Here is a 17,539-nt window from a genome sequence, read left to right on the forward strand (position 1 = left end):
ATGGCCCGGTAAGGCGATACCAGAGGTAATTAGTTTAGCCGTCTGTAACGTTTGTTTTCGTCGGATCGCTGATCTAATATCCGTTACACCCTGAACACGGCGGAGAAGCATTTCAATCCCGTAGCGAGATAGGATCATGTACCTACCGTCGTGCGTTCCGTCGAATGGCTGCAATTGTGCAGCTGCATTTCAGTAACGATTATTGGTGTAAGTACGTGTATACCAATAATGTTAACGAGACACCTCGTACATCCCCGTCCACGCGCGCACACCCGTCCCGCAGCATTCGTGATTTCCTTCTATTACGATTGTTCCACGGATCTCCTACCCCGCCCCTCCGCGCTTCCTTCCTCCCCCTTCATTTCTTTTTCTCCTTTTAGTGCGCCATTCTCCACCACCGTTACTTTTTAATCTACCGCTCGTTTCCAGCCGTAACGGTGTAATGCACGGCGAGAAACGTTAATTACGACCCCGAAGCTGCGTGTAACAGAGTGTACGGGAGGCTCGTTATTAGGGGGGCAGTTCGTTTCCACTATCGATTCCACCGTAGTCCTGCTTTTATGGATACCGTCCGCTTCTTTAACGCGCGACATCCAGTTTCATAACCACCGCCAAAGGGATCATTCCTGCAGCTCTTAAGAATTTAGGAGTGCTTAAAAAAGAGCCGTCTGAAAGTTTAGGGTCGGTCACTGGGGAGGTATTGTTATGGGGGCTGATCTCGAAATTTCTTTAGAAAGTAGGATTATCCATGTCCCAGGCTCACTGGAAGAAAGTGTATAATTTTGAATCCAGTAGAGTTCAAGTCGATCTCTTTTCCGAAGGTATATCATCTCTCCATGCTCCCATATACCGTACAATTCATTGTGTTCGTAAGGCTCCACTTTGACACCCACAATATAATCTGAACACTAAACCACGTGCGGGTAATTCAAAGTCCCTATTCTGTTATGTGTCTCCCGAACGCTCATAGGCGTTCACCGCCCGCGCCGGTCCAATTCTCTTAGCACTTAGAAACTGGAAGTATAAAGGGAGGTATAAAAGGGGGGAAATTTTTAATGGTAGCATATACTCATCGTCGAGGCGAGAACACCCTGTAGAATCCGCGTAGCCGTGCTGGGCCCATACTTATCGGTTCGTCTCAAGGGGTTTTTGGCGCGGAAGACAGGAAGGGTTGCCGGAGCTAGGAGCAACGCGCGTTTCATCATCGACGACCGTCGAGCACTGTGTTCCGGCAAAATTACGGGCGACTTCCCATTGTTTGGACAGCAGAAATTTATGGTTACGGGCCGCGCTCGCGGTCATATTCCAATTCGCATGCCGAGATATTGATCTTAATTTGAATCTACTGGGCGGCGCCTTAATTCAGATCAATTGGCCCGCCAATTAATTCAGAGAGTAACGACCAATCGGCTGCCATGGGAATCATTAGGGGGACAATTTACGTGGCGTTAGGTTAACGAGAAAGAAAGAAAAAGAAAAATAATTTTTCGTCCACGCGGAGGGGTTCGTTCTCGAATTTCGATTGCAAAATGGCCACGATAAAGGACCCCCCTGAGGATCGTAGCTCCAGAGGTACGTAAAATGTTCTTTTCCATCGTGGTTTGAAGAACTCTGCGTTGAACGTGCAAGCTGCGGTATATGCGCTTTAATTTTGTTAATTAAAAAATAAAGAAAAAGGTAATTAAGGGACCTGGTATACATTTGGGATTTTAAAAGAAGGAGAAGGGAAAAAGGTACACATACTGTAGTTACGTATATATGTAGCTAAACTTGTGATACTGTATGATCGACACGTAATCAAAAGTTCTGGAGCAAGTAGGTTGATCTATTGACCTATATCACTTGCCGGTAGCCCTGGTAGGTATGTACTTATTTTGTTTTAGAGCACAGCTCGAAAATAACGTTTCCTTCTATCCCGCTGCCTCTTTGTGATATAAAACGTTACAAATTCGTGGAAATAACGTTTCGATGCTTCGATTAACATCCTTACCAGCTTCCCCTATTAATAGACCCAAGAAATTTCCGCGATCCGCGGACACCGTTTATGCGCCCGTCGAAACGGTGCCACCGAGTATCGAGTTACTGGCGATCGACGATTACTTTCGGCGTTGTAATTTTCGCGCCCGCGTGGGTTACAATTTATTGGTCTCTGAATAATTCTCGAAATCGAGTTCGATCCCGCGGTCGTAAATATTTTTCCACGGAGCTCGCGTGCCCGTGCTCCCCTCGTTCGCTGGCAGATGGCGGCACCCTGTTCGGATTCGTTCATTTTGTAACTTACAACTTGCGACGTTTGTTGCTGCGGTTTTCGCAGACATGTATGCGATGTTAATTCACTTGCCGAGCATAGTCGCTAAATTGCAACTGAAAATAGAGCACGATTTTCATTTCGTTTATTTAGAACAGAGCTGGGCATTGTTCTTATAAAAATTTCTAATAAGAAATTAATAAATAAAAAATTCGAAAATAATAACTCGCTAATAACTTCATTTTATTCGCAATTCTTATTCAGAATTATTCGAATTTAAATTTATTCGGATAATGCCCAACTGTGATTTAGAATACTATCTTGATAACGAGAAATTGGGTCCCTCTGGTATCTGTCAAGGTGACCTCGAGGTCGTATCATGTTCTTCAGGCTCTTCGGTTTGTTGACTTTTGTCTAAAGAACCAATCAGAGCGAGGCGTTGGAGTATATTGCGTAGGTAAACACCGGCGTGACCAAATCAAGTTTATTCCGCGATCTATTGACAGAGCCCAATTCCGTGGAGCGTTGCGCGGCGGCGCGGGATCGATATTATTCGTTGTTTAGCCGTTACTCCTCGATTAAGGTCTCCTATGGAGCGTGCAAATATTTTCCTCGTTCATCGTGTCGGTCTGTAACCAGTGTCTGCTGGATAATATTTACATCGGCGCGGCGCAAAGTCCAATGAAATCATTGCTCGAGACGTCTGCCTCTCTATTTGTCCGTGGCCGACTTTTTGTCTGCTATTTCGCCGAACAACACCGCGCCCGCTCTCCTATCCGCGCGGGCGCGGCGCACAATGAAAATCAGTTTGCTGATAGATCATTCAATTGATATTCGTACGGGACAAAAGCTTTGTTTACATTCGATTGCCGGTTGTCAGTGTTCATTCATTTTAGTTATCAATGGAAAAATATACACGCCAGCGCGCTGCTGCGATTGCACCTAGCGGGTGCATGAGATTAGAACGTTGTCGGTGGCTCGATAGCAAGCTTTCAGCGTTGATTTCATTAGGTTTTGATTATAGACAACGCGCTTTAATTATCCGCGTTGTTTCATAGATCCATCTGCAGTTAGTGTCGCTGAACATTGACTGTGCTGTTCATGATCACCGTTCCGCGTTTAGGTCCGCCTGGGATTGGTAAGAAAGGCGGTCGCGTGAGGAACTAATGGCAAATTAATAGAGCAGCTGTTGCTGGGGGCATTCAGCGGCAGTTAAGTAGCAGTTTAGTGTTCAACGCCAATTGACGGGAAGCGTGGAACTAGCGAGCCGTGAATTGTCAGTGGTGGAAGGAGAAAAAGTATACCTATAGCTGTATAGCATCGTTGGGTTCGCTGATATGGAGCGTCAGCTGGCAAATCATTGCAACCGTATTTCAAAGAAAACGGTTCATATTTGGAAGTCTCCATCTGCAAAGGTTCGTTTCTTTAGAAGCTCATTCCTCTGGAAATCTCAGCCTCTAGAAGCTTAAGTCGCCAGAAGTCTCCATCGTTAGGTAGTCTATCTATGTATATACCTACAAATCCCTGTCTCTGCAAAAGCCTATCTCCAGAAGCCTACATCTCCAGAAGCCTCCCACTTTAAAAGCTTACTATCTCTACTCAGATGTCTATTTCTCTACAAACTTCTGCCACTACAACTCCAAGTGTTTAGAATCATTTATATTTCTAGAAGCCCAAGTGCCCGAGTCTCTCTACCTAGAATTCTCCAACACGTTAAAGATCTTTCCCCGCATTAGCCTTCGCATGAAATGTTCCCCAAATGTACCACACCTACCCCCACATAGCCGCAGCTTTTCATCACACACAACTCGCAACCGACCTCTTCGAGCGAAACGTAGCGCCCGATCGGGTGGAGTTGGCGAATCCGATAGAGGAATCGGCGCGTGTCGGCGTGGAGGCACGCGCAGCGAGAGCGCACGTGCCCGGGCGTAAACAGAGCTCCCGTGGCGCAGAATCGGGCCAGGCAAAGGTAAAGGTAAAGGTTGGCCGGCAGCGGTGTGCACCAGAGGTGGTTGCGTGCGGCACGTGTGATCGCCGGGGATCATCGTTTGCTCCGGAAAATCAGCCGATATAAATGCACGTTCGCGCTCGGCCAGCGCCGTCCCGGCTGTCTGCGAGCGGCCCTCTCCTCCGCTGTTATTACGCGTGCACCAGCATTCCGCTAGTGTCATCGCGCTCAGAATAGCCTGGCCCGACGAGGAATCGCCCTCTCCTCCAGGGCTGACATCATTTCGTCGGACAGCTCATTCTCCGGTCAACGATGCCCGCCGCCTGGCCAAAATTACTCGGGCTCGCGGATGTACTCCGGCGTGGCGATCGCTTCGTTACTGTCCCGCAAACTTGGGGAAAGAAAATCGCGGACGCCGTCGTTAACATTAATCATCGCCGCTGACCCGTTGCGCGCTAGATGGCTCGGATTCGCAGGCGTTTGCTTATTATGCAATTAGCAGGCTTTTACTTACCAAAAAACGACCCCCGCGTGATTGAAACCGATTCCAGGGGAATTAAGCTCGTCTCGTCACTGTGAACGCGGTATGTAAGGCGGTGATGCGTTTGCAGCGGTTGGATGAGAGTTGGTAGTAGGTGGAGAGTGGTTTGACGGTCTTGTTGCGCTGGGTCACAGTGATTGAAGTGATTCTTCTTGCAAGAATCAATGGAAATGGGATATTAAGGCTTGGGTAGCGTATCTTGTGATATTGAATTGGAGTAGCTTGTCTAAGAATACCTACTGTTAATGATGTTGATCATTTTAAGGATGCACTAACGCATCCTGACAACCCCTAAAGAAAAAGGAAAAAGAGATTAATATACATATATATTAGCAGATTATTATTATTATTATTATTATTATATATATATATAAATGGGAGCATTATATAGTAGCTGAGAGGGATAGAAAGGAAGTTTAAAAGAAAGGAAAGATGAGTTAGATTTTTAGTTTGATAAGTTGGAAGGAATATCAGAGAGGAAGGGCGAATGAAAATTTGTAAAACCAAGATCCTTTTCAAGGCCGTTGAGGCTGAAAATAAACCTTTTATAAGGTTTATTTTATCTTATATATATTATCTTTTTTATATATATATAAGATTTATTATCAACGGCCTTGAAAAGGAACTTGGTTTTACAAATTTTCATTCGCCCTTCCTCTCTGACATTCCTTCCAACTTATCAAACTAAAAATCTAACTCATCTTGCCTTTCTTTTAAACTTCCTTTCTACCCCTCTCAGCCACTATATAATGCTCCCATTTACTGTCCCGCAAAAGGAGATTAATGTAACCGCGACTGAAGTAATTCAAGGGCTTCGTAAAAAGAAAATGAAACTGAATTTTATTCTTTAAATAAATTTTCATAATCACCTAATGAATTCTATCGAATGCGCATGAAAAATATTTTCATCCCTTCAACTCCTCCAAGACCTTTGAGCCTCAAACTCCAATGTTGCTTCTTCAAAGTCGATCTTAGACACAAGAGGAGATTCGTGAAACAATTTCGACTTATTTTCCGGAATGATTTGGTCCCCTTCCCCACACCGTATTTCGGCTGCTCGCAAATATGCATCGAGCATGAATCGTAGGCGAGTACGCGAGGAATGGATTACTTCCGGAGCAACGAGCAATGATCCACCGAGGGGTGAAACGAGCGTATTAATTAATCGACGAACAATCAAATCGGGAGCGCGCGCGGGCGAGTAACAGCGGCAGCAACAAGAACGGCTAAAAAACTGCCCCGGCGGGAAGCTGATACGATTATAGAATAAAGTTCAGCAAACAAGGAGAAGAAAAACAAGCATCGCGTGAATCGCGCGGAAATATGTGTACGCAGCGTGCCGTGTCGTTATGACGTTTTTGTCGGGCGGCACATTGTTTTAGTACTTTCCAGCCACGTTGCGTGTTTCCCAAACGTCACAATAAGCGGGCACCGTTGCGTGTTCGCATTCTTTCGGCCGCTCGAAACTCGCTGTTTTCGGTATTTCACAAATACAGAGGCAGGTCACCGATTCGTCGAACCAGTCACCATGTCTTCCCCTCCGAACAACGCTTGTCTCATACTATCGAGAATAACGACAGGCATCGCACGATTTTTTCGGTCACCTCAGTCAAGATTATCTTTACAGTATACGGGTGGCTCTGAACGTAGGCGCTGAGGAGATTTGGGGGGCGTTGCTGCTTCTAGGGGTATTCTGTTTAGTTCCTTCTTTGTTGCTTTATTTAAATTAAATTTCAGTTTCTAGTAATTTTATTTTGTTCATTTTAAATCTAAGTGTTGGGACCGTGCACGCGCCTGTGCTACTCCGCGTCCCGGCAGAGGGCCCAGGGCAGGGGCAGTATAGGATGGCGGACGAACAGGAGATGTGTTACCACGCGCCTGCGATAGTTTTGTATTAATAGTGTTTTATTATACGTGCGATATGTACTTCACCGAGTTTCGCATTTTCGTTCCTCTCCCATCCATTCACGTTGGACCTAACACTAAGTTCTTAAGATTCAAAAATTACACGTATAGCTACACTTGGAAATTGTGATAATAGAGATAGTTCACCCGAAGGGGGCGCTGAACAAAACGACTTTAAAAAGGGGGCGGTAAGGCAGAAAAGGTTGGGAAACTGTGCAGTATACTTTCAATGAACACGATATTCCACAAAGTTAAAACCTTGATTAGTATCATTTAATATAACTTCAAAGCTAATATCGCCTCGATCGGTCAGACGCCTGTAGTCAACACTGTTTGCTAAATCCAAGACTTCGGATTAGGAAATAGCATAATATCGGTAAACCTAAGCCGCTAGATCTAACCCAGGCCTAAGTCTAACCGAAACCAAGCAATAGTGAAGTCTGTAGATAGAATTGAGATGGAAGAAAGTCGTTGAAGGGGAGGAGCAGTGGAAGTGACTTTTAACATCTAATGAACGTCTGTCGCGTACACCGAACGTTAGCGTGGAATTTGGAAAATTGTCGCGTGCCACTTTAACGCGGACACGCAAGACCGTCGGTTGGGGATGGTTTTTGTAATACGACGCGCCATGCGGCACCGTACAAGTGTTCCTCAGACACCATACTGATGCATAACAGTATTACATGCAACACATGGGGCATGACTAAAGAGGTTGAACCGCGGCGCTGGCATTCCCGTCGACTCGTTCACGCTACACGACACACGGTGTTTTTGCTTCGTGTTGATAATTGCTTTCGAGAAAGGAACGCAGCCATTCAGCCTGCCCGTTTAATAAATATCTACTAGAACCGATGGTTCGTTATGATATCGAGCCAATTCGATCTGCCGATTGATTAAGCTGAACGAACCGGCTTGACTTGCCCGATGACTTCTTTTGTCTTCGAATAAGGAGCATTTCGGAGAATTTTCTATTCTTCACAGTATTGTGAAAGAAAGCATCTTCAGCAGAAATTTCTTTCCCGTTTTATAATTCTTAAACCATTGGTAACGAGTTCAGTAGTAGGACCAGACGCATTACTCCTTATCCTCTATTTCTCACCTTATCTCTCACTTACTAACCATCTTATTCTTCTCATATTAAGGGGTATAGCCGTTTGAACCCTCGGAAAATGTGTACATTTTGTGGATTTTTTTACAAGTCAACGGCTTGAGGAAGATTTCCCGTGTTTTTACTATCTTTACATAGTATTATGAACTATTTAAAAAAAAAGTTTCAGTTAAAAAACTTTTGTTTTGAGGAAGTTATGCATTAAGTCTCTCGATTTTAGACGGCTAAACGGTGGGCCTGAACACAGCTGTTTGTCGTGTCTGAAATCAAAAACAATAAAATCTTTTTATAAAGTATGCCAGTAGCTATCGTCCAACGGGGCCGATTTTGAAAATTTTGAAAAATAAAGAAATGGCGAGAGATCAAAGGTAAAGTTACATTTTTGGAGCACAATTTCTGGAGCACAAAACCTTCAATGTTTCCAATCTGCGATCGTCCTCTCGATCTCACAATCAAACAGCTCAGCAATTCTCTAATTAAAAATAAAAGGGAACACCCTCGAAGGGATCGAGAAGATGCAGGTATCCTAGAAATTTTCCGCCAAATCCAAGAAGATTCCTCTGGCGTTCTCGGTGGACGTGGTGCGCGTCAGAACGACGGCGGAAAATTGGAACAGATGGAATCGCGGCGCGGGCACGCAGCTCGTGTCCCGGTTTCAGGCCCGCCGCGCCTCGATGACGTGTCCGCGCGCTGCTTCTTCTTGTTGTTGTTTTTCGCCCCGTTTCAGGTCGCGGCACGCTTTGCCCGACGCCCCCGCAGCTCGCGACGAGGCATCCTTGCGCAACGCGGCGCTCGCGGCCCGCATGAGTCACGGGCGCGAACCGCGCGGCGACGTCATCGGCGCGCTCCTGTAAACCGATCCACATTGTTTACCGCACGTGCACTCGATTTTAAGACCCCGGAAGCCGCGGGCTGAATGGAAGCTGAAGGTGAACAGCTGGGTGGCGGCTGGCTGCGAAATTGCCCCGTTTGTTTTCCTACCCAAACGATGTCAGAGAAGAATGCTTCATGTGTTATCACTTTTAGAAAGGAGTATTGTTAGATTTCGCTTCTGGTACCTTAATTTTTTTTAATAATACTTAAGTAGTGCTGTCGTTTGGTTGTTATTTTTTAAACGACAGCAATGGCACTGTGGAAAGTGTAGATCGCTAAAGGTGCAAATCCACGTGGAGACAAAAATATCGTGTCTCACACGAGGCTTTAATCCCACGAGACAATTATTTCATTAATTTACTATATTTCAATTATTTTGTCATTAGTTTCAGGAAATTGGACTCTCATGAGCGAAGCTTCATGATTTCCATTCAGTTGTTCAGATTTTCGTCTCGCGCTAGAGAAGTCCAATGTAAAATCTCATCGTGGATTCGCGCCTTAAGAGATCGCAGACGATGAGCGTTGTCGAGTTGCGAAGTGAGTTTTAAATAACAATTCTGTAAGATGGAATTTAATCAATTCATCGTTCCTTTCATTCTCCAACCAGATACCACGGTCCGCCGGGTTAGCGCGTATCGAACGCGTTACCGGATCCAACGGAGGGTAGTTAGCCTCTTTACAAGATCACATTGCATTACTTATGGCCGTACAACCTCACGGTCTTGTAAATTTAATCAAGGATGCGCTCCCGCGAGCCCAGAGCCGTTGCGCAGGAATTTATGAAATATCGGTCAATACCTCGTTCCCGCGTAACAAACAAGCCCTCGGATCGCGATGTTTCTTTCGCATCCTCGCGGCCCCGGCCCCGCCAATGCGCGTTTCAAGTCATTTTCATCGACCGAGTCCTTGGACTGTCGGTTTCTTTATTAAAATCACGTCTCGCTTTAAAGGTCCTCCTCGAGCCCCGGCAGACGTTAGACTCGGTAACGGTGGATGATCATACGGAAAAGGTACTATCGCCACGAATAACTCAGAGGCTGCCTCCCTCTCTCTCTCTCGTCCACGCCCCTCTGTCTCTCTCCTCCACGATTCCAAGTACTGCATCTGCATGTTAAGTTAGATTGGCTCGGAGAGAACTGAACCGTAAGCCACTGGAATATACGTTGTCTTCTCTGCCACCCTGCCCCCTCCTTCCTCGCTCCTCATGATACACGGTCGCGCGCGCAAACAGCACCGCGGGACGACACGCACACGGGGACGCGCGTGCACCGATGGCATTTGCATATTTCAAATTATTTCAAGGAAGACGCTAAGTGGAGCGTCGCTTCTGTGCAATGGAGCGATCCGTCCCTTCATCTTCGTCGCTTCTTTTCTCCATCCCCCTCTCCCTCCCACCCCCGAGCCGAGCTTGTCCCCCGTCCTCTCGCGAGTAGACGAGTGCACGTCGATGTCGCGAAATCGATCCCTCGATTCTTCGCTCTCCTACCCGTGTCCCTTCCCCTATCCACCGACGAAGGAATTAACCAGAGAGTTTCACCTTGGCAAACAAACCGAGGGGGAGCCCCTCTCTCCTTTTACTTTCCTCTCGCAGCCTTTGAGTCGGCGATGATACCCTGGATTTTTCAATATCCGATCACCTTTTCATATGTCCGTATCCGAGCCTCTGGAAACATCGTTACGGCGGAACGGTGGGTGGGCGAGGCTTCAGGGGCAGGGGTTTCGTTGGGACGAATGTTTTAGAGATTTCTTTAGGTCTTGGGAAAGATGTACGTGGAAGTGGAGTGGTGGGTGGGAATATGTGGGATATAGAAGTGGTGATTACTTCACTTAGAAAGCTAATCGTGACGTTAGTTAATAAAAATTTATTCAACATGAAGTGAATATTAAAATTGTAGTTTAATGGTGATTTGATTTAAAGATAACATTTCGATTTATTACACACACTTGTTCTGTATGGAAGGAGTGGAAAGAAGTGGGATATTGGTGAACAGCAAGTCGAAGGTGAAATTGGAGTAACTGTGCAGCTGCCTAGAGTGATTTTGAATTAGGGAATGTGAGTTTGGGGGAAAAAATGTTTTCTTCTGAGTTCTGACTAGAATATACTTGGGACACGTTTCTTTCATTCTTATACACTTTATTCTCGCCATAGAAAGATTATGCTACCTCTCAATACAGGGGAAGGTGGGGCAAAGCGGGGTAGTTAAGGTTTGATGATGAATAAAACACAGATTTTCATAATCAACTAATCTATTTTATGTCTGAACCATTCTTTGGTAATAAGTCTTTCAGTTTAACTGTGAATCAACCTAAGTTTTACAGGTTTAAATGGAATAAATACAAAAATTCAGAAAAAGTCGTCCAATTAAAAAACAATATAAATAAAGTATATATATAAAGCAATTATTTATTGGGTTGACAGAGGAGGTACACATGTATGGCTTCCTCGTCCTCATCTCTTACATGAACACAGGAGAAATGAGCCCATTTGCCACATATTTGGCAGCTTATCCACCTTTCCACAAGGGAATCAGTTCTTTTGGACTAATTAATAGAAAAGAAGTATCATTTTCCTCGGTCCGTCTTCCGTCTGTAGTTTTTAACCACCCTGGAACAATGAAAAACTTTGATTTTTATTTCTAGGTAATGAAAATGAGAGTTACCCCATCATGCCCCTTCTCGTCTCACTACAATACAAATGAACACTACCCGAAACATTATTTCCAAAAGTATAAAATAATATACGTACCTTATAGCCAGCTAAATTCTGCCTCAGAAACACATACATATACCGGAGATCTTCTATATTATTATATCACTGTCACGGGTGCTAAAAATAAGGAAAAAGTAAGGAAGGCCAATAAATTATAAATTCTGATCTAACTTCGTCAGGCGTCCACATGTTTCATTGATTCGCTGCTCACCGACGGCGCCGATAGCGACGCATCTAACGCGTATGCTCAATTTTAATTAGTGCGTTTGTATCGCGAGATACGGGCGGTACCCCGTCTTGCCCCACCTTCCCCTATTTAATAAACCTAACTAATAGACTACTAACTCTAATTTCCCCCTAGTACACACTGATCATTCTCCACCCATTTCTTAATTAATTCTGTTTGGGGCTCGCAGCATACCTGTGCAGTATAAAAACTCCTCAGCTTTAGACCTTTCGTAAAGCTACTTAGCTATAATATTACGCCGAGGAATAATCCGAGTAATTTTAAAATATCTCTAATGTTATCGATGATAAGCCCGCCTGCGCCAGCCTGGAGTGCCTCCTCTACTAGCATCCCCGTTTCTCGTTATTTTACTGTGTTATCCGCCGTAAGCTTGTCCACTGGCAGCTTCGTTACGATCGCTTTACGGGATGAGTAATATCGTAAACGTTCTTTTAGCATCCACATCCGGCACTTGCCGCTGATGAGGCGACTAGGAAACGTTCACCCAGTTATGCCGCCGTTCGTAGATTCTCCTGTGCGGGGGCATTCTGAGTGTCACGACTCTCTTGAGATTATATCAGTCGTAGCTCTCCCAGAACCATGATGTTACACAGTATGCGAGGGCGAAGATGCTGCTTGCTCCTTTGATGCCACTGCAGGGAGACGTTACGAACTATCTCCATCAGAAATTCAGGGCACAAAATGTCGAGATGATTATTCCGACGTTAGAGCAAAGATTGCTGCAAATTTAATCGTAGATAAAACTAATTTCCGTAAGAGGCAACCGAATGCAACGCACGCAAAATAGCTCGGTGCAGCTCCCATCTGATGAGTTAACTTAATAACGATTACGTAGCCCCGCGATGACACGGAAAGATAGCGCGATAGAGACTAAGAATGGACTTCAAGCATCTCAGCGAACCACGCTGCAACGCGATCGTGAATCATCGTTTAAAACGATCGTTTAACGAGGATATGGAAATTTAGCATTGACCACGTCATCGTGATAAAAGTTTACGCGGGAAACTCCTGAGTTCCGATGTTTTCCTGTGGATTTGCCATGTCCCGACTCGAAATGGCCACTGTAGTTGAAGTGAGGTCGTGCATGGTGGAATTCTTGCGAGGATCGATGAGAGAACCCCTTCAAATGATTGTGTGATAACGACTTCTGTTAGTGGGCACGCAAACTTACGGATGGAAAGACACTGGGTCTGTTGTTGAATTTTTGTTTAGCTTCTCGGGCAGTCACGAGAATTCCTTGATGTCTGAACGGGTGTAGAAAATACTCTTGTAAGTCTCTTTCCGCAAATTCGGGGTAATCAAATTAAATAGATACTCAGGACTTAGGTAAGCAGGTTCATAAGCCAAGATACTGCGTGGAGTATGACAAGGAAAAGTTTTCCCCTAGTTACCTCATCATTCTATATTTAAAGACTAAATGTGAGTGATTCACGCAAATCTGCAGGCACTCGCTCATCAGTATCTTTCAAACATAGACGTGAATCTTTATAATTCATGGTGGGAGTAAACCTCCAATCAATTGAATTCTTCAACTGACTTTTACCATGAATACTACCCCCAACTAGTGATGGGACTGATACCATATCGATACATATCGATACCGTTCTACAAATTTCAATTTCGTATTGATATATATCAAAGTCAAAGGTATCAAAAGGAATCGATGCTTCTTTGATACTTACATATGCGAATGTATCGATACCTGTTTGATACCTACACAAAAATATCGATACCTATTTGATACCTATACGAGAATATCGATACCTGTTTGATACCTACACGTAAATATCGAGATCTATTTGATACCTACTCGAAAATGTCGATATCTATTTGATATCTACTTGAAAATATGTATATAATACCTGCTTTATGCTTGCACGAAAGTATCGGTTACGATTTGCAATTTAGTACTTCACGAAAATATTATTTATTATCAATCATGACTTGATAATATAACAATTAAGTAGGAGTATGTAGTATTGATATGGTATCGCTTGAAGAAGAATCTGTATCGATAATTGATACCAAGTACCTAAAATTTCGACGCGTATCGATATTTCCTATTGAGTACTTTGGTATCGAATTGATTTAATATCATCAATAGTATCAGTCCCATCACTACCCCCAACGTCTATGAAACTCAATCATGGGCGTCCCGGAATGGAGGCAAAAGGGGCAGTTGCCCCCCTGGCTTTTAAGAAAAAATCGCTTACTTTTAAAAACCGATCTTTATTAAATTTATACTAAAAAAGTGACTATATTTATATTTCGGTTTTAAATTTTTATTTAAAATCGATTCGTCGATGTCATCGCCAGGCTTGTTTTTCATTACTATATTTTTCTTCACCGTCACCCCCAAAATTGCCCTCTCCCCTGGGAAAAAGTCTGCGAACGCCCTTGAACCCAATTTGAACCCCAATACCTGTTAACACACTATTTATTTCCATCACAATATCACCTTCCAATAACAGTTACATACCACCGATGTCCCCCACAGTACACGCGAGTATCGTCCATATTCTTTGATCGCTCAGAATTTCGATCTCCTGCCGTCAGAGAGGCTCCTTTCGTTCAGCACGTGACGCCGGGCCAACTGGCCTGCTCGAAGTTCCTGTACTTCGCGCAAACGTCCACGGGTCCATAGTGAAACGGCAGCTGCACGATGTTGATGTTGTAATCGGTGTTGACCAGGACGGCATTGATCGTCGGTATGTGGAGCTTATTAGCGAGGCCGTCGTCTTGGAATTCGCCCGTTATCGGGTTCATCAGGGCGCAGCGCGTTTTCGCGAGCACGCAGGCGGTGGTGTTCACGAACAATTGGGCCAGTTGTACATCGGTGACGTTGAAGCCGGGCGACATTCGTATGGCCTCCCCGACGCATTCCCTGAGCTAAGGGGAACCTTTGTCAATTACGAGTCTGCCCGAGCAATTAACGAGCGCAACAAACTTCTGATATAAGTTAGAGTTGGAGCTAGGAAGTTTTTATATTTAATATTCGATATTCATTGTTAGGCGAGTAATCCAGGAGAAGCATTCTTCAAGCTTGCCGGGTGCATTGGCGCAATTTCCATGGGAAGCATTGGAGGGTACAGTAATTGGGAAGAAGTATGTATAAAAGTGAATAGAGGTGAAAGAACTTACTAGGCGTGATCTTCCATTTCTGTGGGGATATTGTACATTATGTACAGGATTATCGTACAGATTTCTAAATATATACATCTTCGTCGCGTCTAAGTGGCGCAGTCATCGGCGTTTCGGTGGAATCGATTGCCGCCTGGGATCGATAGGCTCCGCTCCGGGTCTCACAGTGTTGGACTCCGAGTTCTGTTCCTTTATGATGCAAACGCCTCTCGCTAGCTGCTTATACAATTTTAAGTACAAGAAGAAAGCTTTCCTCGACGTTTTTCCGGAGCTCGCCGCCATTCTCGGTCTGACTCGCAACGCTTCCTATTCAATATTTACAATCGCTCTTATATACACTATTTGCATACTGCTAAGCTACGATGAGCTCTGCAGTGCATCGAATTCAATGCAACGCGCTAAATCGCTGGTCTTGTAATTTCTATAGGGCAAAAGCAATGGGGTGTTCCGGGAACACAAGAAAAACTATTAAACTGCTCACCAAAGTGTCCTTGTTCACTTGACGGATGCACTCGAGGAACGTGCAATATATCGTCGAGGGATTAGCTTTCGTGGCCGGCGTGCTGGTGGCGTTCTGTCCAACAAATTTAATACGAAAATTTGCAATTTGAAGTTTGTTGAGTGCCGTTGGATTGACGAGGTGTTAGAGATTTGGCCGCCCAACACTCGAATATCTCTAAATCCCTATATCAACTTTTAAGGGAAGGTCGGGTTTGTGGAGGATCTCAATAGAAGAGCCCATTTTCTGCTCGTCAGGGTGAAATCACCCTCTACAGGTTACTGAGTGTTTTCCTTTTTTCCTAGTATATCTTGAAAACTATAGCAGATGTAAAAAATTCTTATAAAGAAAATTTAATGATTTTATGCTGTAGAAAACTGCGTAGGCAATCGAATTGTTTGAAATTTGTGGTGGGAAACATTTTACTCTTTAAATTACAAATTTTAAGCAATTCGATTACACAGTGTTATAGGTAAAAAAAGCCGTTAGGTTTTTAGTCTAATAATTTTTTAATACTATAGTTTTCAAGATATACTGGAAGATAAGGAAACACTCGTTAACCTTTAGGGGGTGCTTTTCACCCTGAAGAACCGAAAATTGGTACAAACGAAAAATTGTTTGATACTTCTACTGTGGTCCTCCACAAACCTGCACAGTTTCAAAAAAATTAGAATGTTCGGGTCACTGAATTTCCCTTGTTAATGGCGTAGAGGCTTGTTGTTTGATTTAATTAATTATTTAAAAACTTTGATTGGCGCATGGTTTTGAGAAACGCGTATCCTTAATGTTATGCTAATTATTAATTTCGCTGGGTTTGCGAGACAATAAATTTTAAATATGAAACAAATTGAATTGCTTACATTCAAGTACCGTTGACAGTGGCCATAATCGGTGTTGTTGAGGTAAAGGTCAGCACAGTTGGACATGGACGCTAATGAAGGATACCCAAGGGGTTGATTGGTAGCCTTGAAGAAGCACCCGTAGCAGGCATCTTGAAGAACCGTGTCTGAGCCTTGGGATTCGTTGCACAGTTGATTGAGCAATTCAGGAATCCTCACGCTACAACCAGTCACAAGTGGTGTTTGTCGATAGTATTCACGTTAGTCGCGGTGGAAATTCAAGAGTTTACTGTTTCACGGAAGTTAGGGATCCCAGGAGTTTGTAGAAGCTCTCCTGCATCAAAGGTTCCACTGGCTTGACGTTGGAAATTATAAATAATGTCACACTAGAAAGCACTCGTAGGTTCACCATCGTTGCGCGATAGTCATTAGTTGTTTGAGCGAGTATGTTCACGCCTGGTGCTTTATAGGCGAGGTAAAATCTGATAGGAGGTACCAGCGACGCATTGTTTCCTGTGAATAGGAGCCACTTTCCATATTTTTAGAGGAAATATTGTCTGGATATTTCGTCACATCGGCGTTTATGATTTCGTAATAATTGCAAGCATGAAATGGTTTATGACTCGGTTCTCTATTGAGCAAGCTATGTAACTTAAAGCACTGCAGTAATTTTATTCAGTTATGTGGCCCTTTTATTTGAAGGTTTATTGGATGAAAACTTTAGTAGCGTAAAGATGAGAAACGCGTCTGACCATAACGCGCTGAGCTCCCTTGTCCGCCCATGAACGATACAAACTACTGCGAAAGGAAGAGCCAGAAGGAGCTCCATTTCTTCGATGATTGCTTTATTTTCAATACTTCGTTTTGCAAGTTTAGAATTCTAGTATGAAAGTATCTAAGAAGTGACTATATTCTGGAAAATCTATTTCTGTTTCTTCCAATGTCTCTTTGGCAAGATCTTCTTTCAATGGCTTCCTTTGGTCCGATGGCTATCCGAGCAGCTGGTACAGTAAGCTAAATGATGTTAGTGATCGGTGTGAGGGAAGGGTCAAGGGATGGGACCCTACGACTTCATATGAAGCAGCCTGCGAAAGTCGTTTAAGCTAGGTGACTGAGGGTTTGCAACCCAGTTCAGCAGATTCAGAGAGATCAGGCAGATCAGTTAAATCAGAAAGGCTAAACTGATCAGATAGATAAGGTAGACCAGATGATATGAATATATTCCAACTCCTATCTATCCTAGCAACATTATGAATATATTATCGAAACATTTCAAACTAGATTTATATTTACATCCTAACTTCCATCTATTTTTTTATATCATAATTAAATATCACAAGTCCCACTTATTCTTATACCTCGATATTAAATCTGATACCTACAACATGAAGTACTGTATTCATCTACTAAACTAGCAGAGGCTCGTAAAATTTTACTAATTACTAAGCAACCTAGGTAAGTATGTACCATTATTATCATC

The 17,539-nt window shown here is 43.8% G+C and overlaps 2 protein-coding genes across 2 annotated transcripts in view; one reads left to right on the plus strand and one right to left on the minus strand.

Moving 5' to 3' along the window:
- Window positions 1-17,539, plus strand: part of Pdk1 (Phosphoinositide-dependent kinase 1) — a 645,970-nt gene that overhangs the window by 2,641 nt on the left and 625,790 nt on the right. The gene's annotated exons all lie outside the window — the stretch shown is intronic.
- Window positions 14,340-16,482, minus strand: LOC143368237 (uncharacterized). Its single transcript, XM_076810757.1, has 5 exons — window positions 16,350-16,482; window positions 16,081-16,279; window positions 15,203-15,295; window positions 14,722-15,027; window positions 14,340-14,469 (listed from the first exon to the last, which is right to left on the minus strand). Exons 1-4 carry the CDS (start codon window positions 16,469-16,471, stop codon window positions 14,824-14,826), a joined length of 618 nt encoding a protein of 205 aa, XP_076666872.1. The 5' UTR covers window positions 16,472-16,482; the 3' UTR covers window positions 14,340-14,469; window positions 14,722-14,823.

Source organism: Andrena cerasifolii, chromosome 1 (assembly GCF_050908995.1).
Source record: "Andrena cerasifolii isolate SP2316 chromosome 1, iyAndCera1_principal, whole genome shotgun sequence".
NCBI lineage: Eukaryota > Metazoa > Arthropoda > Insecta > Hymenoptera > Andrenidae > Andrena > Andrena cerasifolii.